Below are 26,823 nucleotides of genomic sequence, written 5' to 3' on the forward strand. Positions count from 1 at the left end.
GCATAAGTCATCAGTCTGTCATAACACAGTGATAGTGGTTGATGTAATGTGTAAAATCGTTATTTGTTTATAAAAATGGCAAAAGACTGTGTAAAAATCTAAAAATGGGTGCAAAGGATTCAAAAAGAAGTTGTCTCAGCTACGAAGATGCCGTTAAGCGAAGTAAGTGACATTTAAAAGTATTTTTTTTGCATAAAAACAATCTCAGTGTACCCTATCACATGATTGACAGACTAGGTTCAACATAAATAAGATTACGATTCTTATGATAATTAAAAAAAAAGTCTCTATAGTAATTTTTTAAATAATCAAACATTAACTTGAACAGTTTTCGTTCCTTACAGCTTTAACTGGTATTCATACAGGAATATATTTGAGGTTGTGCTTTGGCCCCCATCATTAAGTTAATTAACTATAACTATGGCAGGAGGTACTTAATGATATTATTACTTAAGTGCTGATTTCCATTGTTACTCTTGAATGTATGAAAACAAAACCAACATCAAAATACCTTTTGATATAGTGCAGGCTTAATTTGTGTTTGTTAGCTTAAATTTGTATAGTTAGTAGATCTCCTTTATAGTATAAGTAGCAAGCACTATTGTGACTAGTAAAGTTTTTGCAAACTTTGCAGTTTATTTAAATTACTTTTGCCTTAAATATGAGAATGCACTCTATGGTTTGCATTAATAATTACATACAAAATAAATCATATTTTTTTATCTTAATTCTCTGGCCAAAGTACAGATACCTACCTAAATTAGATGAAAACACTAATTACTAATTTTAAAAGTTATCAACTTCCAGTTTTTAGTATAAAATGCTGGTGTGTTACTTCTAAAGTTGAAGATTTTTTGTGACATAATGTCTCGCATAATGTTTTACTGAAAAATTGACCTAAAGGCTACTTGCCTAATTACCTGCGAAGTCCAAAATGCAACTGTCTGAGTCAAATTGTTATGTCTTTATTCCAATAACAGGGTCATTATTTGAATAACACAGGGCTGTTGACCAGCCAGATAAGGTTTGTGTGGGAAATTTGATATTAGAGGAATTTACCATGTTATGCATATTTTTGGGTTTAGGTATTTTTATTTAATTCATTGACATGCTGTCTCACTAATAAGTAATAATATTTGTTTTAAATTTGTGATGTGTTTATTTTATTACTTTAGAATATTGTTATTAACATTTAATGATGATGGTAGTTTTATTTGAATAATATGATCTCCAGTATTATTTATTATTTAGTATTCTCCTAAATAAAATGTTTTCAAATTGCCTTTAGTGCAAGTTTTTGTATGTCAAACATGAAACAATCAATCTTTGCTTTGGCTTAGTTAACAACTACTGATTTTTTAAAGAAAGAAATTACACCTGGTAAATTTAGGTCAAAATAAGTCAGTTTAGTTTAAAGTCTACTTTTACACCCTGTCCTTATCAACAAATGAGATAGATTTAATCAGCTGATTATACCCAATTTTGGATATACAGTTTGTTTTGAAACAATCTCACATCAACAACCAATGAATTTTTGTTTTATGTAATGTGGTTTTACTTTGTTATAATAAAAAATATATACAATTTTTTATAAATGGGCCCAAGAATAACCCCCTTAAATATTAAAATATTGGCAGTGACAGACATGTGAGAGGTTTTACTTTAATATGTTAGGGCTGATTACACCAATCGTTTCTTTTTTAAAACAGTTTTGAGGAAATATTTCCCTTAAATGACCTTTAAGGGCATAAGTGCCCTGATGCAATCTTGTAGAGAAAGAATTTCCTACAACTTTCCTTTATTACACTTTTTTTATATTTTTTCAAATAACTGATTTATGCACTCGTTTCATTTTTTAAAAGAGTTTTGAGGGAATATCTCCTTTAAATTACCCTTTAGGCCAAAAGTGCCCTGATGCAGTCTTGTGTAGTTTGACTATGAAATTTTGCACATGATCTGTCACAGTCAAATCACCACTTAGCCTAGGTGAACCTTAGGTCTAGGGTAATAATCATTCCTTAAGGGTTCCTTGAAACTTAAGGTAGCCATAATACTTGTTATTATTACTCCTTGAGGCTACCTTAATTAAGTCGGTGCAATCCGCCATTAATGTATCAGTTCAGATTCAAGTTGCCATAAAATGTTTTCTTCAGAAAGCTGTTAACTCAGCAGTACTTATCATTCAGATATGTTGACTGTAAAATTTTGTCTGGACTGATGTAATCTTATAGCAAACTGTTACATAATAAAGGTAAAGAGAAACCGAGAAATATTACTACGATAAAATGATATTTTAGATTAATTTTGTGAGGCGATAATGTTATGTTATTTTATCATTTAGTATAAGACAAGATTTTTGTTCATTGTGGGCAAGTTCAAATTTAGAATTGCACATTTCTCTACTATAGGCATTAATCACTTTTTTAGTATACAGATTGGCGTTTCAAGATAAGATACTCCCTCTGGTGGTCAATTGAAACTTGAAGTGTTGGTACATCGTCATTTCTCTAAAAGTGTCATGGTTTCTTCTTGACCTAGACAAATAAAAATGTTTTACTTATCCCTGCTGTCAACCTGTAATTTAATCATTTGAGTAGGTACAGCACTACTTAAATGAGTAGATAAAGTGACACCTTAACATTCCCAATGGAAAAAACATTTAAATGAAACAGTTTAAAGTTTTATTTAGTTAGGATCTGGTACTATGTAATATGGCATATTATCTAGTAATTTAAAATTGATAACCACAATGATAGTGCATAATTTATAATTTAACTAGGTTACAGTGATTGTGGTGAACCATGAGGTGGTATCTACTGAATCAATAGCCTAAATTAAGGCCTAAATTGATTGCTTGTGTTTCAAAATTAGTCTGCACTTATATATACGGACACTCTGTATTTTTGATAATGATTGTACTTAAAGGATATATGACGTTAGTTAGTTCACCACGTTGTCGACTAGCAATATAAATGTAACTTTCTAAGAAAGAATAAAAGTCATGAGCTTTCCTTTGCTGTTGCAAAACTATAAAATTAAGTCTGTATAAGAATATCTGTTTTATAATACAGAGAAAGTTCTATGTATAGGATACCCTGTATAAAATAATGGAAGCCCAGATACCTGTATACCTATAACAATAATATACTACATGAAATGTCGCAGGTTCCAGTAACGTTTTTGCAAGCTGACAGCTACAGCATCCAGAAATTTTTGTGTTTCATTTTCTTCTTTTATCACGAATGATATCATAACATTACAATGGACGGAATGCACTCCCGAAGACTGATAATACCCAAAGGTGTTTTGGATTCAGGAAACAATGTCATTGACATACCGGATGGATGCGAAGACTCGAGAGTTTTAATAGCCAAACTACGACCAAATCAAGGGTCGCCTAGTCGATCTGGGCAAGGTGGGGGATGTCAGCCAAACTGCCCGTCTCATGTACAAAAGCTTAGTTCAGCCGGATCAATTTCCTCTTCCCGTAGAAGTGCCAGACCTTCCAGAAGTCGTCAAGCTAACATTAGTATTAGCGAGGGAATCGTACCAGATGAGTTAAACAACAGCATCATTAACCATTCTTTGGCTCAATTGGAACAAGTAGAAATTGACGAACTAAAGGTTGTTCAAGAAAAAATTAGGAAATTTCAAGACGCCCGAAGAGAATTGGTTATTAGCATTCTGATGCTTCAAGAAGTCGAATCAGCCGGTAGAGAATCCTAATACATTATAATTATAAGTTTTCAGTTAAAGGAGGTATTATTGTAGCATTTTATTTCTGAATAAAACCCGGTATTACTAGTAAAACTCTAATTATTATTATTATTACACATTCACGAGAACAAAACACTTTCCTGATAAGCTTGATTACGAGTATGGAGAGCCGGTTCTGCTTAACTGTGATATAACAAAGTAAATTCTAAGATTAGCGCTCCTTTGTTTATTTAATTAAATTTAGTAACCAGAAGTTTGCAAATAAAAAAATCTTCCGTTCTGTGTCAAGGCGAATATAGGAGAGCAAACGCCGATAGTCTAAACAACGTTTAATGATAAGGTTATAGCACATTTATTATGTAGTTATTATAGTAAGTAGTAATATCCTCAATTGTAAAAGGTTTAACGACTTCAAATCTGATAAAAACATTATGATTTTATCTAATTTTCAAAGACGTCCTTTTATTTGACTAGAGATAATGTTGCAAATGGAATGAGCACCATAAATCGAATGATGAGTAGCACCTAATATAAATTTGATTGTAAATGCCTACTTCACCTTGAGCAGCATCAGTTAACTTATTTTGAGTGTGTACTAATTTTTAAATTTAATAACGTGAATTTACAATCTTTTTAACTTTTCCTTTAAATATTTACAGTGTCTGATGCCGAGCTCCGACGAGTTTCTGAGGCGTTTAAACGTCTTACGAATGGAGGAAGTCTACTCGGTCAAATCGCTTTTGCACAACATGTCTTAGGGGAAGGGGTTCCTGCTGCTATTGTTGAAAAACTATATGCTGCATGTGGAGGAGGCCCTCGTGGAATTGCATTTCGCGATTTGGTTTGTGGCTTAGTTCTAATAACTAAAGGCTCTCAAGATGAGAAAATTAAGTAAGCCTATCAAAGGAGTTAAATGAGCAGTTAGTATAATTTACTCTGTGTGTTTAAGGTTTCTGTTCCAACTCTATTCCAACGATTCGGGTACTCAGATCACCCGAAGCGAATTCGAAACAGCTTTGGAAGTTGAGGGTACGCTACCTCCAACTGATGGAAGCACTACAAATCCAAAATCGAATTGGGATCTAATGCTACTCTCCCTTTTTGGGAGTGGCCAGGATAAAGTTAGCTTTGATGATTTTCGAGCCTGGATTAAACATAATAAGGAACAAACTATATTATCTAATTGGTAAGTGTTGTTACATTTTGTAAAAGCATAAAAGACGATTAAAGTAACTTCTAGCATTTGAAAAGAATCGCGGTGATCTTACTTATTAGATTCCCGGTGGAAAAAATTCTTTGTATGCTTAGAACAGTGGACTGATTAATAAGATTCATAAAAGTTTTTTTCACAAAATGGTCATGCTTTTTCTTTTTCTCAGTTTGAAAAAGGGAAATCACACAAAATATATTTAAGACACAGAGCCTTGAAAAAGGTGGAAACTAACTACGGCGAATATTGAAATAAATCAATGTTCACAACACAGTCCAAATTGCCTGGCGTGTTTTTTTTCATCGGGAATCTAATATTTGAAAAGTTTAAGGAACTCTTAATTTAGCTTGATAAGCTATTTTTAGAGGCTTATATAACAAATTGCGCAGATAAAAAATGTAATTGGTAAATTATGCTAAATGTCTGTATGTACATACTTACGGTTTGTATTTGGTGTTGCATTAACATAGATTATCGGACGTATTTCGGAAACTATGGAAGATACAGTTTTGAAAAAAGATGTATTATAAAGGTTAATGGGAAAATATTTTTAACTTTCCGTTAAGTGACGCTATGATGTAATGAATCATTTCCCGTATTGAAACCAACAACGTAATTAGAGTATAAGTTTTCTAAGGAGTAGAAGCGTCTTTACTACTTATTGTACTGAAGCTGCGGATTGAGTTTCGAACGAAGGGAGAGGTTGCTGAGAGACTGCTGTAGTACAAAAAAAACTTTTATTTCTTTCCCTATACAACATACTATTTTTCTTCAAACATCTAAAAATTCAAGAATTTAGTTTGTTTATATTGAATTTTGAACAGTCTTTTTGAAGCCATTTTACAAACTTTATATTTTCTACCGATTATTCAATTTCACTGCAAACCTTTATTCTCAAAGCTTTACAAATTTAACCAACTTTACATGTGATATGAATCAGCTTACTGTTGAAATGTATTGGTTAAGATTGTTAATTTTTTTTTTGTAGGCTTCTGTCGAACCCATGCGTTTCCTTAAGTTCGGAAGTGGAAACCCCAACATTTTACCAAACTTTAGCCGGAGTAACACATTTAGAAGAGCAAGATATTTGCGAGCTAGAAAAATGTTTCTGGGCCATACAAAGCAATTCTATATCCGGGCATCTGGACTTCAACTGTTTGTTGTCCTTAGTATGCCCTCCTGTTCCTTCAAGAGCATGTCGCGGGTAAGTTTAATAAATTTGTTATCACCTGCAGTTCTTATCTTATTTTCTTCTACTTCAACTATAATGAAAATTAGACATTTGTTTATTATACCAAAGTGTCATTTCATTTTTTTTATGTTAGATTGTTTATGGCTCTTGATGTAAATCGTGACGAACACATTGATTTCAAAGAGTTGTGCTGTGGGATATCAGCTGCTTGTCGAGGTCCGATGGCGGAGCGCATGAAATGTATTTCACATCAAATAATTTAACACAGTTTTCTTTACTAAAGCATTTTTTTAGTTTGCTTTAAAATCTTCGACATGGATCGGGACGTTTATTTGAACGCCGAAGAGTTAGAGAACATGAAGCAAACATTACAGTTTATTGCTAATGAAAACAAGCTTACGTACGCTTCTCAGTTTTATCTGGAGCAATCTTCACTTCAATCCGAACAAAATTTAAACCATCAAAAGGCGTTGGAATCACTTTATAAGAAGGTTTTTTTTAATACTTACTTAAATCAAGGTTTTTGGTATGATACCATTTCTTTTTATAGATTGATAGTAATGGAGGACTGACCCAGGAGGATTTTCTTATGTGGGCTGTAGAAGACAACAGTTTGGTTGCTCCAGTTTTAGAATTGTTATTTCAAGTTTGCCATGTGTCATTGGGTTTAAGGCCTCACTGTAGGCATAACGAGTACGAAATAGGTTGTTTGTTAGTACTTTGCGATTAAAGTGGAAAACTAAGTTTGTTTTTTTAGTGATGGGCTGGTTGGAGCGGGAAGAAAGACGGGGTTATAACGTCGGACAGTTTTGGTATTTAATATCATCAGAATGGTGGCAGCAATGGTTAAATTATACATCAGCTCCTAGGTAATTTATTTTCATTCATTTTGGTGTTGCCGTTTCCAGTGTAATATTGTTTTCAGAGTGAGTACTGATTATTGTCAATGCCGTACGGAATCTCGTGGAATTGTGGAAGAAGGTATAGTGTGTGATGAAAGTTTGGTCAGCAACACTACCGACTACATTTCCAACAGTAACGAATTTCATTCTAATAGTATGGAATCGGTGGGTGACTTGCTGAGTAGAGGAGACAGGTAAGTTTACTTTCTGTTATATAGCGTGCATCAGTTTATACTAGGACACTCTGACATTGAACGGAACAAGTTTGTCTCGTAGTTTTCGATGCTTATGGCTTCTTCGGTGTTGAGTTCCCTAAAGTATTTTTCCCATACATCTTTAGTTAGTTAGTTAGTTAGTCTTCTTTATTTCTAATTATGGTCACAATACATTTCCTGTAACTACAAAAAACATACATGAAAACACAAAAAGAAACAGCGTTATTTTAAGATGTGCGTACACCTGATAGTCTCTTACATAATCCCTGATACAATATGGCTCGAAATTAATTAACATCTGTTTTACCTTTCTTTTAAAAAGTTTCTCATTTCTTTCTAATTTTAAATCATTTTGTAATGTATTAAAAAGCTTCAAACAGGCATAATATGGATTTTTTTCGGTTATAGTTAATCTGTGTATCGGATAATTTACATTTACGCTTCGAATGTTATAACTATGATGTACCTCCAGATCAAACATACTTTTGTTTTTGAAAAAGAAAACTATACATTCATAAATATATAGTCCCCACACCGTCAGAATGCCATTAGCTTTGAAAACCCCCCTGCAGCTCTCCCTGTATCCCATTTTCTTGACTATTTTAAGTGCTCGTTTTTGTAAAACAAAAATTTTTTCCATTAAGCTATTAGAACCCCAAAATATTATCCCATACTTGAGCACAGATTCAAAGTTTGCGTAATATAGGATTTTTAATGTTCTTTCATTCATGTATTTCGCAGTGACTCATATGCCATAGCAAACTGAACTAAGCTTTTTGTTTAACTCTAAAATATGATTTGACCAGTTCAGGAATTCATCCAAGTGAATTCCAAGAAATTTGGTATGTTCTACGAGCTCTGTATTTGATTGTCCAAAAGTTAGTGTTCCAGGTTTTTCAATTTTAAATTGTTTTGTTCTAAAGAGTAGAACCTTTGTTTTATTATTATTAAGTAATAATCTGTTACTTTTAAACCAATCTTGTGCTCTGCAAAATAAGTTTTCTCCCGATAGTGCTACCTTTTTACATTTCTTCCCCCTGTCAATAAATTCGTATCATCGGCATAACACGTCACATGCTCATTTTCTGAAAGCAGAATGTTGCTCAGGTCATTAAGAAATACAATGAATAAAATAGGTCCCAATATGCTTCCCTGTGCAATTCCAATTTTATTTTCCTTCAGACTTGAGAAATAATCCTGTCCATTTTTTAATATTTTAACTTTTTGTTGCCTATTAGTTAAATATGATGAAAACAAATGTAATGTTTGACCTCGTACACCATAAGCCTTAAGTTTTCTAAGCAACATATCTGGGTCAACACAGTCGTACGCCCTTGACAGGTCCAAGAAGATGCGAATCGCCAGGTTATCTTTTTCCATACTTTCTAATATCCGTTTTGTAAAGTTAAATATTGCAGTCTCCGTGGACCTTCCAGGCACATAACCATGCTGATTTAAACTCAATAAATTACAATGCTTGAAAAAATCTATCAACCGTTTACACATACATACTTCAAAAATTTTTGAAAAAGCCGGTAACAAACTAATAAGCCTGTAGTTTTCCATCAAATCCGCATTTCCCTTTTTAAATAAAGGCTTAATCAACGCTATCTTTAATTGCTCTGGAAATATACCATGTTTGAAAGAATTATTAATTATATGGCAAAGCACATCTTTAACAACCGGAATAGCTGGTTTGATGTTGCTAGTAGGTAGGTCGTCAATCCCACTACTATGCTTATTTTTTATTTTTGCTGACAATTCACATAACTCCTGAGTGGACATCTTTCTAAGAAACATAGACTGGTCATTCTCCCTAATGCTGCAGTTAAAGGGGATGGTCTTTAGTGACTCCTTTTTTTGTACAAACTCATTTATTGGCTTTTCCTGTTCTTGAGCATCTTCCACATTTTCTTCTGTGCTCCATATAGGTCGTGATCCATATCGCTTCTAAATTTTGCCCAGTAATCTCGTTTTATGGCTTTGATTCTGGCATTGATTCTATTTCTCACTTCTGTATATTCGGAATGTTTTTCTGGCGTTGGTGAGCTCCTGTATATGAGGTAGGATTTCTTTTTCTGTTTTTTGCTATTATTGGTCCCATTTATGTTGACTTTTCTTTTACCAATGGACTCTTCGGCTGCCTCTACGATATATGATTTGATTTTATTCCAACAGCTCTCCACATCATAGTCCAGCGTATTAAGTCCTTTCAGTTTATTTGTTAATCGGTTCTCATACAGACTTCTCGTGCCATCATCTGTCAGTGATTCAATATTAAGCTTGTCTAGTAAGCATCAAAAGGGTACATTCTTTAGATCGAAGGGTGACAATTTGACACCGTTATTAGGAAAATATGTCTGATTTAACTGCGATTAATGGTCTTGAAAATAAATTTATTATTATAAATTTTGGTATATTTTAATAAAACTTGCTCTGGACTTGTCTCTAAGTAAGGTCATAATGTCACAGTACTGTGACATCTTGTATTATTATTTTTATTTGTTGGTACATAATTTATTACTAAAATATGTCTTACATAGTTGCAGTATTGCTTCAAGCTCTGGCGTTTCAAGTAGCTCAGGGACCGTTTTAAAAAAATTGTCTCTTCCTGGTCCTATCGATAACAGGAATTTGGTCGCCGAAAGTAATTTGAAGGTGCCCACTTTAACAGGAGAAGGTAAGCCACGAATAACCGACCTCATAACGTGAGATGATTAATAAAATTTGCTATGGAAAGGTGGACGTTTGAAACGCGATACACCATTAGCTCAACGCAGAGACTTTGAACTAGTACCCGATTCATTATGGAAAGCTTTGGCTATGTGGTACGGCGGACCTTTGCCCTTACCTCGACAGGTGATTTATGCTGTTTTTTTTAATTAATACAGTGTGTCGAAGGAAAAAGGGCTTTCAGAATCTGATTTAAAAAACAAAACAACAACAACAAAAGTTTCCTCATTTAACCATTTCTGTAACTACTATAGAGTGGTTCAAATAATTGAAAAAGTATTTGAGCCACACTACACTGATACTCGTTTTCATTTTACTAAAAAAGAGACAACTGTTTTATTAAAATATGATTATGATGTAATGTAATAAATGTAATTTATTTTTTAATATATTATTTTCAAAGGTTATAAGGCCTCCAGGAAGAACCGATGTCGAACTAGAGTTATATCCTCTTAATTTAAGGATTTTGAGGCATCAAGTACAGCCGGCTGTAAACAATAATTCAACGTGGGGTAGTGTTGTTGGAGGGTAAGTGTAATTATGTCTTTAAACTGTGACGTTTTTGATAAATGATATTTGCGAATGTCAAATATGAATAGGATGACATAACAGTACATTAGACTTGCTAATTACAGCTCCAATTCAATTTTTGTTTCATTTTCCTGATACATATTTGATGTTGCTTAAGAGCTTTGCAAAATAGTGTTTTGTTACACCATTTACAGTTACGGAGCTCTAAGTACTGCGAGTTTTCCTCCCTCGTCTCCAAGTGCCTGTATACGTCGCACTTTGACCAATGTGGCGGCGTTTTCACGTTTGGCTAGCGTACAGCAGGTGGCAGATTTTCTCTGCGAACGTTTGGGCATCAAGAACGAGGACGCGCGCCTTTGGTTGCTTAGGGATCATCAGCAACCAATGCTTCTCGAAGACGAGCAAGCTCATTTGCAAGACTTAGGAATCAAGTGAGTAGAACATTTTTATTTCCGAAAATATTAAGGACATCTTTAAATCTTATGAAATCGTTCAGATAAAGTTTTTCACAACTAATTGTGGGTTGTAACTTATAATTTTATAGAGATGCTGATCAAATATTGTTTGAAGTGCGAAATAAAGATCTTACGTGGCCAGAGGAAATGGGACAGTTGGCTGCTGGAGGAAGCAACGAAACTGCGCTTGCTGAAAGGAGACCTACAATACATTTGCCGCCGGGTAAGTCATTAAAACAGTTAATTTTGATGTACAGGATGTCCTCTTTTTATTGATAGTGCAGTACAGTTATGTAAACAAGGCAATTGTTTGCTCAGGGTCTGAAATTTTATTGAATGGTGACACATTTGGCTCCTTAAAGGTGTCACTTTCTATTGTTTTATGTCAGATTATACCTAACGGACGAAACGCGTAACTTAATAATACAATAACCCTTTTTGCTTGAATTGGAAGATACTTATTAGAAAAATTACAGCTTTTGCATTTTTCAAATTAAATGCAAGATGTTTTACAATAAAAATGGTGTTTCTAATTTACTTCAGTGACATCCCTACAAGCACCTTACTGCTAATTTTTAAAAAGAGTCTGTTTTGTGGATCCTCAGTTTTTGGTAAAATTTTTCATTTTCGAGTAAAAAAATTATGTATGTCGAAAATGAAATATAATAATAAATAAATTATTTTTTTATATGATAAAAGTAGAACAAATTGATTTCAATTTGTAATTTTGTTCAATAATATGCTATTTTTACGTTAGTTAAGGTGGGTTTACAGTTGAGCATTTTCGTGTGGACCTACCTTTTCACATCTTATTGATTTCAGAAAACAAAGACATAATAACAATAATGTACATTTATATCGTTATTTTTTAGTAAGTTTTCTTTGTGCTCGAATTAAGTCAGCAAATTGTTGTTATCAAATTGGTGTCAATTTGTTGTCATTGTTTGTTTAAATTATAGGTGCCACTGGTCTACATAACCTAGGAAATACATGCTTTATGAACGCGGCTCTGCAAGCTGTATCCAATACTCGCCCATTAACGCTATACTTTCAACAGGATAATCAGCTTTCCGAGTTAAATTCTAACAATCCTCACAGTACCAAAGGAACCGTGGCTAAAAGATATGCCGAACTCTGTAGGCAAGTTTTTTTCTAATCTATGTGTAGCATGAGTAGTCATTGGTTTACTTATTATTAATAGGGAGTTGTGGGCGGGATCAACCCGCAGTGTAGCTCCGTTAAAACTACGCTGGTGTGTTACAAAGTACGCTCAACATCTAAGCGGAGGCGGGCAACATGATGCTCAGGTCAGGTCAAGAGATTGATTGTTTGAGTTGTATTTGACTGCGTTGTAACCGTTTTTAGGAACTGCTCGCCTGGTTACTAGATGCCCTTCACGAAGATCTCAATAGGGTCCCTAAAAAACAGTACATTGAGCAAAAGGACAGCGATGGACGGCCCGACGAAGTAGTAGCTGATGAAGCTTGGCAATACCATCTAAAGAGGGAAAACTCCATTGTCACTGATTTGTTTCATGGGCAGCTGAAAAGCAAGGTAACTAATTAGATTTCTGATATTTTTTTGCACCATCAGTGACAATATTCACCAGGTTCTTTTTATATAATATAAGTATCGACTTTAGGTCACATGTCAAACATGCGGACATGAATCAGTGAAATTTGATCCATTCAACCATCTCAGCCTTCCATTACCAATGGAAAGTTACACTCTGTGTGAGGTTTTGGTGGTACGACTAAATGGCGAAATTCCAACAAAATATGGCCTAAGACTGAATTCGGAAGCAAAATACGGTGATTTGAAAGAACACTTGAGCTATCTTTGTGGTGTAGAAGATCAACGACTTTTATTGGCCGAAGTTGCGTTTAACCAGGTAAGTTTTATGTGTGTGTGTGTAGTGCGAGGGGTAAACCACTGAGTAAAATATTGTACACTAATTCCTAATATGCCAATATTTTCCACTAATTCCTTTCCTAATAATTTCCTAAAACTAATCTGAATTACCACAACTGGAGAGTCTAAAAAAAACTTATTTAATTAAAAAAAGTAGATATCAACTGCTGCTTGGTTTAAATGGGACACCCTGTATATTAACGTAATTTTCAGATAAAATCGCTATTATCGAGTGAAAGTAAGATAAATCCAAGTACTGCTTTGGAACTCTACGCATACGAACTTCCAGCTAGTTACGGCAATAAAGAAGATGAGAGTGATAGAAAAGATGATGTGGATGCGGAGGGAGATATTGAGACAGGTAATTCTTCATATTGGTATAATAAATATTGTTTGCTTATGACCGATTGCACCAACATATTTTTGAGTTTGAATTAGGCGTAAAATGTCTGATTCAAAACATTACTTAAGTTGGTGCAATCGGCCATTACATCACATATGTAAGTGTAGATTTGATATTTATAATTCAATTTTGATTTTGGGAGTTGGAGCTAGTTTTTTTAGGCCATTGAAAAAGTGTTCACTTAAATAATTGTTACTTTTATAGAGGCTTCAACGGGCGCCACCGACAGTCCTTTGGCCCGCAGCCCTGAGGTAAGGAGTGGTTCGGCCATTTGCATGCCCAACATTCTATGCTTTAAGGTATGCACGGCCTAGGCCTAGTGTATTTAACGTTTTGTTTTAGTCGATGTTGTGTATGGTCATTGGTTTTGTTTTACTTCTTCCTTACACTAACGTGTTAATTATTTGGTATAAATATTTAGCTGGTTTTATGCCAATATTTCCGATATACCTACTATTTTCAGTCTAAACTTTCAGAATACATTTTTCTAATTCACAGATGCATTAGAAAATGGACATTAAACAAGAATTTGGTTTGCACTGTACTTAGCGTTTCTTGGAATGTATTACAATGTCTCTTTTAACGTCAGTATAAAGCGATAGAACCTAATTTAACGGTTATTTTTCCACAGCATTTTTCTTAAATCTGTCAAGGCAGTTTTGTGAGGTTAACTATTTTATGAAGTCTATTTTATGTCCCAAGGGCGTTAAAAAGAACATAATGTCCTGAAGAATCTATGAACCTATCCCTCGGTCTGATGGACATTATATTCCCCCTAACGCCTGTGGTGCATACAATGTTTTATGTTTCGAATAATTCAGCAAATTATTTACTGTTTCTGGAATTGAAAAGTAAGGTATACCTTTACCGGTATGTTGTTTAGTGTTTATTTTACCTGAATGTTGTGACTTTGATAGTCCTGTCAGTCAGTGAAAATGGCAAAAGCTGGACGAAATTTTAGAAAATATCAAAGAAAATGCAGCAGAAGCTAACAAAAGTTTATGACATAAAAAGTCAAGACCATTCTCTAAGGTATGGTTTTTATGGCATGAAAGAATAAAAATGCCATTGCTAAATTAAAAAAGGTTTCAGGGCGTTATAATATCGCCCGCCTATAATGCCCTCAGGTTGTTATGAACACTATAACCTACACCGTTTCCAAGGTAATATGCATTCATAACGTATAGGTGAAACATAAAGAAATTGAGAGGTTGTGTTTATTAAAAAAAAACAATTTGTGGCGTAAAGGATGAGGTAAAACATCACCAATGACAAGAATACCTACAATTTTGCCTTTTGCTTTAGTAATTTTTGAAAAAAACACATTATTTTGATGTTGAGAAAAACAGGTACTAGAAAAAGCTAGAACCAGTTTATCGGGTTCAACAAATTCGGCGGGAGTACGGAGATCTCGGCAACCATTAGAAATACAGCGTTGGTTAAATGGAGGGCAAATGCGCATTTGACTATTGGCGTTTCAAGTTAAGATCGCAGCGCTAGCTGAACTAAAATCGAGCAACCCGTTCCTAACCTAACATTATAAATAATATGACACTGTCACTTCATATTTATGAAACCAGTGCTATACTCCTAACCAAAATCAATGTAAACAAACGGAGAAATGACAGCTAGAATGCCTGTCCTGAACTGTTTTCAAAACTGATCACCAGAGGGAGTATATCTTATCTTGAAACCCCAATAGAGAGAGGTATTTTATTTATTATTCAGGCAATTTTTATCTTTAGTAGTGATTTTGTCTAATTTTCTTATGATCGTCATTGTATTACTTTTGGTGTTCTTATATTCATATTTCAATTATTTCCTTCTATGTCTAAAGAAATTGAATTTTTGCTATAGTTGAAATTTTACCTTTTAAGAATGACGTCATCTTTTTACATCTTTGTTTCTCGCATATCAAACATATGAAATGAACAATTTTAGCAAAAAAGGCACGTTGTTGATTTTATCTGTCTAATTAAAAAAGTCCCTTTGATTTAAATACATTTTTCTTTGATATTTTTACTAGTACTATCGAATCTGCACATTTGCCTCCACATTTAACTTTAACCATTTCTACACTTTTTACCGTTTTCGAGGACTCTGTACTCACCTTCAAACTTGTAACACTCTGTGTAAACAATTAGCTTATGCATTAGTTCACCAATCATAACTTTGCGCTTAACTTAATAAATTGTTAATCCCAACTTTAAGATTAATTTGCTTTAACGTCAAAATTGATTGACTTCTTGATTTAACTGCCAACAGGATAAAACTAGCATAAAGCAGCACTGTGATGTTTGGGTAGCTTATTTTACTGAAGTTTGATTTGCGTGATCAATGCTAGTTTTAGGCATTTTATTAAAAAAGAGTCGAAATTTAGCTTATATTAATTCTGAGAAAAATCTTGTTGCATTAAATATGTGTAGATTTTCCGGAGATATCGGATTGTGCAAACCCTACCACCTTGTATCAAAAATGTAGAACGTTTAAGACTGGGTCATAAAATCACCTGCTTAAGTAGTAGCAGATATTTAAAGAATACCCTGTATATTGATTATACTGTTGTTCAACTCTAATACATATTATGTGGATACTAAGAAAGATTGATGCTTCAATGAGTTTTATTTTATTAAAATATTGTTTGGTAATAGGAACTCTAATTAATATTAAATAAATAGACAATCGTTTGCAAAAGAAACAAAGAAAAGACCTCTTTTATATCTATCTGAGTTCTCTAGGTAGTCATGTATGGGATCAAGTAGGACGACACATCAATTAGGTAATACTACTTTTTTATTGTTCTGCTACAAGTTTTTAGGTGTTGATATTTATGGAAAAATATTAGAAAAGTATTCTCCGCTCGCTTTCGTTATAAGTTGTAGCAAGTAGCTATACTGGTAAATTGCAATAATTTTTCTGTGTGGTATGCTATTCTTTTATTCTCTTTATTTTTTTAATTATTTTGGTTTTGATCATTTTGTACATATGTATATATTCGTAGATGTTTTAAAATGCAACATGTGCAAAGGATGGTGAGTTTTAAAAACAACTTAAGTTGTTGGATATTTTTGTTTTAGTTGTTGATTGATAGTTTTGTCTATTTTCGTTAAAGATGCACTACAATAACTAACGGTTTTATCTTATTATTTGTCACATACTCCAGTGAGACAGTCAATTTCAAAGCCAATGTTTATCGATAATAATTGTATTATTTTCGTGCTACTTTTTATCGTAGACTGAGTTTCGTCTAGGAAAAAGGACAATTTGTTTATTTATATTATAGTAATATTGTTTGAGGTTGCATTTGGTTTTTACTGTCACAATAACTGGGGGACATCCATAAAGATATCCGTCCTTTAATAAATCGTTATATCGAAACATTTTTCTTTCAAGCGGGGGAAATGTATGCCGTCATTTTTTTTTGTCAATGCATCTTAATATTGAAGAAGTCATCATCAAAAATTGATAAAATGAAGATGTGATTACTTATTACAACATTTTCTTGTTTTAAGGTTTAACGCTCAAGAATTGGAACCAATAAAATCAAAAAATAATTATGTAGTTCGCATAAAAAATTTTACGATAATTATTTTTTACATTCTACTTCTCTTCTTTTCTGAAGAGTGTTGACTGGCACAATTCCGTTTCTTTGGTTTGCATCTTTAACGTGAATATTCTCTAGTCTTCACTACGGATTACTATACAATACTTTTAATTTAATTTTTTATAGTAGTAGATAGTGACTGTTAAAAGGTGCTGTCATGAATTTGGATTAACATTTTTGATAAAAATAATGAAATAATACAGAAATGCTTTACTTAACTTTTATCTCCAAGGTGTCGTCTTTTTAAACTGTGGTTTTATTGGTGCTTATTGCATTTCTTTGTTTTTCTCCACTGTTACAAACACAAACTACTAAACAATATTAACCTACAATAAGGTTGTATTATAATGGTGTTATTATCTTTATTTAATATTTAACGTCACTACTACTATGTGAAAGACACTTAAATTTTTAATAATCTTAAAAATATTTATTTGCTACACGGGACTAAGTTGATTGATAATTTGTTTGTAGACCAAGAAAGACAATTCCTTGACCAAAGCAACTTCGTTTAAGAGGTCGACCATTTCAATTCATTCTGATGGCTCAAATATTTCGGGTAAGTACTGAGATTTTTAACTTACGTTTTTTGTTTTTTTACATTAAACTTTTTTACAACAAAAGCGCTTATCGCATGTGACACAAGAAGCTGTCAAGTTTTGTTCTATTTTGTTAGGTACACCGTCATCTTTGTAATTTATATTGCAACATGTTGTTAGTAAAATTGAATTTTTTTACAACATTTTTTGGTTTTAAGTGAAACTACATTTGTTAATTTGGTTCTTGTAGCCGTTTTTGATCCAGCTAATCTGACCCGACCACCAGCCTATCTAATTGCTGTACACCGAAAAGTTGTGAGACAAGATATTTATTTTCTTTCCCAACAAAAAAGCAAACCGAGCCTTTTCGGTATGCCTCTGTTGCTCGGTTGTTCGCCGGGCAGCACTTGTAGGGACGTATACGATATGGTGTGGCAACAAGTAACTCGATTGTTAAGTCCTATGCCACAGAGTGACCAAACTAACCATGCTACAGACTGGTAAGTTTGTTTTTTTCCTGGATCACTTAGTCACGATTAACTTTAATGTGAATTTTAGTGATGATTCATTAGGTTACGAGTTTCCTTTCACGTTGAAAACTATACTGGCCGGTGGCCAGATATGCGCCGTTTGCCATTGGACGAAATTTTGTAGGGGTTGTCCATTGCCTTGTACCGACTTGCCCTTGCTTCATAAGTGCGGGCCGTCTAATAATACACCTGCCATGTATATTGCCATAGATTGGGACCCTACCGCATTACATTTACGTTATCAAAGCAGTCGGGAAAAGGTATATTATTAAATTGTTTTACTTCCACTAATTCTAAAAAATTGTTTATAATCAGTTATGGAATGAAGATGAATCAGTAGCGATATGTCGGAAGTTGCATACTGAACCTATAGACTTGGACTCCTGCTTGAAAGCTTTTACTTCCGAAGAAAATCTGCAGGAAACTTATGATTGCAGTAGTTGTAAAGGAAAACAGCCAGCGACCAAAAAGCTGCAGATTTGGCGGTTGCCACCCATTTTGGTAAGGATATGTTTCTATTCTTGTTTATTCCATGGTAATCAGTGTTACCAGGTCTGGGGAACTTTCCACACCTCTAGGGAATTAGAACCACATTTGGATATTTGGGGAAAATGTTTAAATTTTTTTTTGGAAATCTGGATTAATACTAATTCAACACTCCTTTTCACTTATTGATTGAAACAAAAAATGTGTTTGTGTATATACAGGGTTAGAAGAAGAAATTGGACAGTCATAAGGGGTATCTGACTAATTTAATCATATTTAAATCTGTCATAAACTTAGAAACTGTCAAATACCACTCCATGAAGCTAACTACAAAACTTGTTTAAAAGCAATACATTCGGTGTATATCATATTGTACCATATAACTGGACTTTGCCTATTGGGGATATATTTCAGTCTGTCACAATGGTGATAATTGCTGTTAAATGTATAAATTAGCTCCATGAAGCTATCAAACTATAAAACATGGTTTAAAGGCCAGTACAATTGCTAAAAAATCATAATCAATTATTTATTAGCTTATAGGGCTATAAATACAATTTTGACAGTTAGATGACATAAAAATATATATTTTATACCGAATTTAATCTGTTACAAACGTGCCAACTGCCAAATTCGGATCCATAGAGTTATTAAACTAAAACTCACTTGAAAACATTTAAATTAGTGTTAAATTACGTTATACATTACATCTTCTAAAAGACTGTATTAAGGTCTCAGGGGCTTCCTTTCCTTCCTTCTTAACTTCAGAAGTTACATTTTTACAACTAACGCGTCTATTTTGGACATATTTAAATCTTTTACAATGAAGGTAACTGTCAAATACCACTCCATAAAGTTATAAAACTACAAAACTTGTTTAAAAGCAATACAAACAGTGTAAATCATTTTAATATTTATAATTATAATTTTATCGTTGGCGTGCGTGCCTATTGTGGATCAAACTACAAAACTTGCTTAAAAGCACTGTTGTAGTTAATACCGTTGTAAATCATATTAAATGCTTGTTTTTAGGTTCATGAGTACAATTTGGACAGTCGTGACGTGTATCTGAGAGATTTAGAGCATAATTCAATCGGTCATAAACTTATCAAAATCTTCTTCATGAACCTATAAAATGACAAAACTTTCTTAAAACGTACAATCAGTTAAAATTCACATTAAATGTTTTTTGGAGCTCCATGAGCAGAATTTTTGACAAATGTGAAGATGTTTCCTTTGTAGCTGGTTCCATATGTCAAAATGACACTGAAGCTGTAAATTAAAAAAAAAACATGCACAAAAGCAATACAGTTGTAAATCATTTTAAGTACATTTTTTAGGTTCATGAGTTGAATTTTGTCGGCTGTCACTTATTCTAAACATGTTTTAAAAATCCGAGGACCAAATTCTGTTTGTTTTGAGATCAGCAAATCCACATTGAATAGACGTAATAATAACATTTTAAGTGAAGAGAATTAAAGCAACACTTCAAAAAACCTAAAAAAAATCTGAGGAATTTTAGTAAAATCTGACAAACTTTTTTGAAATGCTATGGAAAAATTGAAAAAATGGTAACGTTATGGATCAAAAAACGGTACATACTAATACACGGTAATTCGATATTACCCTCAATAAATCAACAATATAAATTCTGTTGGTACGTTCTGTTTGGTTAGCAGTTTAGTTTCACAGCCCTGTTCTAGCAGGAAAATATTGCATCTGATATTACTAAATTAAAACTGACTGTTGGTGGTTTATATCTTTCAATAATTTAAACAGCAAAACCAACTTTTAAATTTGTTCAACAGATAATTCACCTGAAACGCTTCGATTACGTCAACAGCAAATGGGTGAAAACTCAAAAAGTTGTGAACTTTCCGTTCAATAATTTCGATCCGACTGCCTATCTTGCTTCAATACCGCAACAAACAATACTCAGGCATCGTCAGTTGTTGGAAGAACACAAACAAAAAGAAGAAACTGAAGATGCCAGGCAAGATGGTACACTTTATTACTTCGGTTTATCTATTTTTTGCTACAAATTATTACTTTTCAGCCGGGAAGATTTTAGAGGATGTTAGCGAGTTTTCGTCTACGAGTACAAGAAGCAGCCTGGAAACTAACGAATGCCTTTTAAGTAATGGAGACAGTAAAAACGACAATTCTGGTCCAAATATCAATATTAACAAAAAGCAAACTGAAATTAGTGAAAAGCAATATAAACACAGCAATAAATCGAGTTTGAGCACGTGTAATGAAGAGCAATGTAAATTGTTGGAATGCGGAAAGACTGATGGAGTAAGTTGCGTTTCCGGTATCAATGGAACTGATGAAGTAGACAGGGTGAGTTTTTCGCTCAAGATTTTTACTTGAAAGCTGAATGTTTTGTGGAACTTTTTCTAGGTGGAAACGAATGTGAGGCTTAGGCCAGAAAGAGTGAACAAAATACGATCGAGATTGATTTCAACCAGTCTCATAAAGACACCTATTATAGATGAGAATCTTAAAGATTATCATGAGCACAAGCTGTTAGAAGGACAGGATCCTTATGATTTAAAGTATCAGTTATACGCTGTTGTGGTAAGTTTTTACTTTTTAGATGTTTTGGTACATTTTTTAATTAGGAGGAGTTAAAAAACTGACTAGTTTTGCGTTGCGTAGTTTATTAGTATTGCCAAAATTCTTACAGATTGATATTTGATCACATTTATTTTTAAATCATCAAACGATTATTAATATTGATCTGACATTTATGTTATCTGATGCAGAGTCATTCTGGAATGCTAAACGGTGGGCATTACATATCCTACGCCTGCAATCCAAACGGAAACTGGTACTGCTACAATGACAGTTCTTGTCGGGAAGTTATTGCGGAAATCGAATCGAGCCATGTGATCAACGATAATCGAGCAAACAGCAGAAAAGGATCGTCCTCAGGTTGTACCCCTTTAAGTAGGCGAAAATGCCCCGCTGGAAGCCAACCGCAACGGAAAGGTAACTGTTTTCTTACTATAAGACACTTGTATCAATATTAAAGGTAAATAAGTTATAATGCTTCAAATAAAAAAACTGTATTTATAGGAAGTACTGGATCAACCGATTCAGAAAGAACGGCGCCACTTGCGTCACTGGATATGTCTATAGGTTCTTCCACTAGTGTGTTGGACAGCGGTAACGCTTCAGATTCGGGAGAACGAACGAAAACCACGAATTCTCCGTGTCCTAGTCGAATGTCGACTAGTGGCAGTACCAGCAGCGTAAATAGTAACAGTTTTAGGTAAGTTTATTTTATTTTAGGTGTTAATTTGTATTTGATGACAATACTATATTTCCGAATTGGGTATTTTTATATAATACTCTACAGTTTTTGTCATAAAATCCAGTTAGTTTATTCCACATCTTATGGTTTTTGACTTATTCAGTATGTCCAAGATTCGATTCTCTATACTCTCGCTTCCCGTGAGAGCTACTGCAAAGGTTAAATAGGGAAAGTTTTAGAGAATTTATTAGGCAATCCAAAAATGTTTTAAAAATATTTAATTTTTGCTTCATTTTTTAATTATTTTCGAAAAACCAAAAACGACAATTTTCAAAAAAGTGCTTCAATTTTCGCTAATTTTAAAAATTTTTAAATTTGGTTTAAACATTGTTAGAGCAGAACTATCTTTCTGTGTATTTCGTTTTCAGTTCCGACGTTTCGGTCTCGAGATACCATCATCAACTTTTTTTCTTATAGACGCCATTTTGTTTTTTCAAAATTATGTATTACATGTTACAAAAATGTACTTTTATGTTAAAAAAGCTAAAAAACAGTAATTCTTAAAATTACGTTAATGCAAAATCTAAACGATTACAAAATGATGAAAATGTAGTATGTAATTAAGGTCTAAACTAGCTTTCAATCTAACCAAACGTAACTTAATCTTAATCTGGTAAACTTTCAAAATGTCTCCCGTTCGCTCGTCGACACTTTTCGCAATTCTTTAGCACCCTACTTATGACTCTGCCAAGTGTGTTTCGGTTTATCATTGCAAAAGTATTTATTACCCTTTCTCAGAGAACATCAACATTTGTAGGAGGTTCAAACTCATAAATCTCATTCTTAGCATGACCCCAAAGATAAAAATCTAAAGGGGATAGTTCTGGGGATTCAGCTAGCCATGGGATTACTAAACGTACTGTATTATGCGCAGGACAGCCATCCTGTTAAAACCAGAATTTTCTAAAATCAGCTTTATTTGGCACAATTTCTCGAAGAGCTTGTAAGAGCTCAGCTCTCAATAAATCCAAATACTTCCCTCCATTAAGATTATAATCAAATGTAAATGGCCCTATTAAACGATTTCCTAAAATGAGAAACATTGCTCAGTTACTGAGTCGCAACTTTATTATAAAAGTAATATTTTATTTGCATACCAATGATTCCACACCAAATATTTAAGCCAAATCTTGTCTGCATCCGTCTTTGAGCAACCTCATGGGGATTCTCTACAGCCCAAAAATGTCTGTTGTGCTTATTAAAAACACCTGCTTTCATCAGTCCATCCAACAAAATTAGAAAAACTGGGTCCTCATTACATTTATTAATGTACCAGTTTGAGAAACGCAGTCTTCTGGGATAATCGGTCTCCAAAAGTCCTTGTACAACTGTTGGCTTATAAGGATGATATCCAGAAGTTTTAAGAACTTGGTGAACAGTTGATTTTGGTACGTTTACATCTTGTCCTACCATTCTAACAGATGCGGTTGTGTTTTCATTGACGGCTTGCAAAATATTCCGATTCCGGATTTCATTATGAAGACGATATGATCCCCTCGGTTTTTCAAAAGCACCGTATTCTAATAAATTAACAACTACATTTCTAAAGTGGGTCTTGTGAGTCTTCGTTTCTGTTGGACTGAAGATACAGTGCCAACATGTCAAATTTCTCTTCATCTGAATTTTAATACAAATATTAATTACAACCACGAACGAAAGCTTATTTGTGCAACAGTTTTGCACATATTCCACAATGTATTTTTACAGCAAATGGCCACCTAAGTCAAAGCCAACGATAAACGTGGTTTAAATTTTAATTAAAAAATTACGATGGCGAATTCTGATAGTAAAACTAGAAAATACACTGTAGTACTGGCTTTAATTAAAGTTTCTTTCAGTTTACAGTTCAAATTATTTCTTTTATCCATAGATACATATTTTAACAAGTTACAAGAAGCCAAACTTTTTCAGGTTTCCATACAGCGATGCTAAAATCCCAAGAATAGACACGAGCACAGCGTACATTTTGTTTTACGAAAGATCCGGACTGGATTACAAGCCATATATGCCTAAAGCGCCGCCCGTCACCGAAAACGGATCGGCTACATTTTGTGAATTGGACAATAGCGGCAACGAAATACGTAAGTAAATCATTATTATAAACAATTCTTTGTGTGAACAATTTATTACAAAATCGGCCAGTATTAAAATTGCTATCAAGATAATTGAGACATTACACAAAAAAGTGTTATCCAAACTTAACCTTAAGTAAAATGCTTATCATATGTGTAGCTTTTGTTCCAGAAAATTCCAGGTCATTGCCAGAAAAGTCTCCTGTCTTCAAATGGATCCGGGACAAGTTCTCAACCTAGCACTTGTTAATACTAAAACCTTCCAGAATTAATTTTATTCGTACAGACTGATATTTGAATTACGTAATAGGTTTGCACATTTAAATAATTTGATATTGTATTAAAGTGTGTACAGATTTCAGCACAAACATGTTATTCACAAACTGTATAATCGATGCTTCTTCATCCGTATAAAATAATTTTTGCCCTGGTAGGACTTTTTATAAAGAATATCTATTTAACTTGATTAGTAATCAGGTAAATTTTAGCAAACAAGTCGCTTTCAACGTTCAAGTAAAGTCTGTACGCACCTTTTTTAATATTTAATTTTATCAACGTTGTTTTATGAAAGTTGTTTATTTCAGTACACTTTCAGAAGATTAACCTCAGATTTCAGGTTTGGATGTAAGTTTGGCTGAATATTGTAAGTAAGTGCATGTTTATTTTTTGAGAAACGTTTTTGATGTATTAATTTACATCATTATTCAACAGTACTATCATATACAACTGTATTTATATTTTGTATAGATCTACTTCAGGTATTATCATCTATTTGAACAGAGGTAAGGCTTTTTTAAGTTTCACTTTGATTAAAACTCTGATTTACAGCTTTTAGAATTGCATTTAAAAAAAATTATCATTTTTAGAAATCGTACACTTTTTTAATGACTTTTAGCGCAAAAAGTTCTTCTTCGCACTAGTGCAACAAAGTCTTTTTTGCATTATGCTATACAGGGTGTTTCTAAAAGGTCTGTACAAAATCTTGTGACATATTCCTGACATCAAAATAAGCCGATTTAAAGCAACTTGTCTTAGTCAGAAATTGCTCCGTTTTCGAGAAACAGGTAAATTTAAAAAATTGTATATTTCATTAGGAGTACAAAAATAAGGGTTTTTCTGTGCGGGTATGACCAAGTCATGCAAGCACGGAAAACCTATTTTTGAGCGAATTATGAACGATATTTTTCATTCTACTTCTTTGAAAACGAAGGCATATAAACCAGAGTTAAGAAAAAAAGACTTAAAAACTATTTTTTTATATATTTTCGTATCCATTAAAGAAATATAAATAAACATTTAACTATACTAAAGTGGGAATATAGAAAAGTAAGTAACTATTAAAATACAAGTACAGCTTTTGCTAGTAAATATTTGTCCCTTGTTCTGCTGTTAAAACTTTCGATTTTTTCGGGTTATATCCTACCGCTTTGCGCTTCAAAAAAGCAATAGTTTTTGGATACTTCCCCACGCCAGCCCTTTCTTTTATGGCCAAACAACTCTTTAGCATTGAGAATCGTTTCTAGGAAACTATTCCTGCAAAAGTTGCTCTCAAAGGGACTAACAGTTCCGGTGATATTAACAAAAAACAATATTTTTTTAACTTTGGAGTGTATGTTTATGGTAACTAACCCATCGTTGCCAGATTTTAAAACAATTCATGAGTGTGAGCTTTTTAGATGTTTTTGAATGGACTTAGTGCTATAAAATTGAGAATTAGAGCTGGTTAATATTGCTTCAGTGTTAAGAAAACAAAAACTGGCAATCTTGATTCAATCGTCGTCAGTTCATCGTAATACTCTACTTTTACTAAAAGTTTTTTATGATGAGAATGATTAAATTGTGAGTTATTTCTCTTTTATGTTCTAAAAGTATCACATTATTTGTCACTTTATTGGCTGTATGTCACTTTTAGGCCCACAGGCGTAAAAGACAAAAAGGGAATATTTTGCTTTGCACTTGAATCACCCTGTATAATGTAGAAAGTGAAACTTAATAAAGTAATCAACCTAAAGAACAGATCTATTATACATATTGATCTGACAAAGTTAAGCTGGTAACATCTTCCATGTGAAGAAATTGATGAGATTGCATTTGCGATTCTGATTTACAAAAAAAAAAAACTATTTTTTTGTCTTAGTATCTTAATTAACTCTTTTGGTAAATGGTAGGAAAACTGTGATAGTAAACCGGATTAAATTTACCATACTGTTGTTTTCTCCAAACCGTTGAAGTCATAAGTGTCATAACGAATTGGCTTAATATGATAAGATAACTTTTGCGAGCGTTTTTCTCATTGTTTCTCTCGTCTCAGTAATGTTACGAATGTTGTTTTGTTGAGATTTTATAGTTTTCTAGTTGTATAATTTTTATCTTGTTATTAAATTTCGTTTTATTCTTTGTTCGTAGAAATGAAGTGGTTTACGCTTTATTACTTAACGTATAGTAGCCCCACGCTCACCTGTTAGTATACTTCAAACCTAAAAAATCTCATTACTAAATTAAAATCACTATTGCACAGAAATGTAATAATAATCATGAGATTAGTTCGGCGCATGTGGGTTTAACTGTTAAGTGAGACATCTGAATGATTGGTCAAGCCTTTTAAATAGGTTTCTTATACACGTTACACAATAAAAATTGGAATGGGTAGACTGGTTAAGTTCAAAGTTTAATTATTTAGTTTCTAAACGCGGTAACCTGCTAATAGTTTAGATAAACCAAAGATATTTTATGATTGCATTTTACATGTATGTTAATTTCTATCTACGCCTTTCATATAAACCAGCGTATCTAAAGCTACCAATTAAAGCGTAAAAATATTCCGACTAGTCTGATATTTAAGTTATTCCTAGGATATCTTATTTTCCCATAAGTTGAAGGTATCTAAGTATAGTATAATTAACGACAAAAGGATAAGCATTATTGTATTATTATCTCGGTGCCATTATGTTAAATTCAATAAACTTGTATATTGTTTACTGGTAGTTTACTTAACCTTTTTGTC

The 26,823-nt window shown here is 33.2% G+C and overlaps 1 protein-coding gene across 3 annotated transcripts; it reads left to right on the forward strand.

Moving 5' to 3' along the window:
- Usp32 (Ubiquitin specific protease 32) lies at positions 1-26,795 on the forward strand. 3 transcript variants are annotated; one of them, XM_081975682.1, is made up of 31 exons: positions 1-162; positions 4,377-4,608; positions 4,667-4,903; positions 5,916-6,131; positions 6,253-6,359; positions 6,414-6,610; positions 6,670-6,823; positions 6,877-6,988; positions 7,045-7,215; positions 9,780-9,916; positions 9,977-10,095; positions 10,373-10,497; positions 10,695-10,931; positions 11,045-11,178; positions 11,915-12,099; positions 12,161-12,262; positions 12,321-12,509; positions 12,598-12,846; positions 13,080-13,227; positions 13,474-13,568; positions 17,348-17,432; positions 17,663-17,912; positions 17,971-18,202; positions 18,258-18,443; positions 20,237-20,429; positions 20,485-20,771; positions 20,832-21,008; positions 21,197-21,422; positions 21,510-21,705; positions 23,659-23,828; positions 23,980-26,795. In XM_081975682.1, the coding sequence occupies exons 1-31, from the start codon at positions 105-107 to the stop codon at positions 24,057-24,059; spliced, it is 5,286 nt and encodes a 1,761-aa protein (XP_081831808.1). In that variant the 5' UTR covers positions 1-104; the 3' UTR covers positions 24,060-26,795. The 3 variants fall into 3 exon arrangements, with proteins under 3 accessions (XP_081831808.1, XP_081831809.1, XP_081831810.1); XM_081975683.1 differs by having other exon boundaries at positions 23,992-26,795; XM_081975684.1 differs by having other exon boundaries at positions 13,474-13,520.
- The last annotated feature ends 28 nt before the right edge of the window (positions 26,796-26,823 follow it).

The sequence above is a fragment of the Ips typographus genome, linkage group LG3 (assembly GCF_016097725.1).
Source record: "Ips typographus isolate SLU linkage group LG3, UJ_Ityp_2.0, whole genome shotgun sequence".
NCBI classification, from domain to species: domain Eukaryota; kingdom Metazoa; phylum Arthropoda; class Insecta; order Coleoptera; family Curculionidae; genus Ips; species Ips typographus.

Bases quoted from the DNA above. Each gene is read 5' to 3' on its own strand.
- Usp32 (XM_081975682.1), top strand. From the start codon at position 105: ATGGGTGCAAAGGATTCAAAAAGAAGTTGTCTCAGCTACGAAGATGCC. The intron at 4,609-4,666 runs GTAAGCCTATCA...TGTGTGTTTAAG, and splicing joins TCTCAAGATGAGAAAATTAA to GTTTCTGTTCCAACTCTATT. The intron at 20,430-20,484 runs GTACACTTTATT...ATTACTTTTCAG, and splicing joins TGAAGATGCCAGGCAAGATG to CCGGGAAGATTTTAGAGGAT.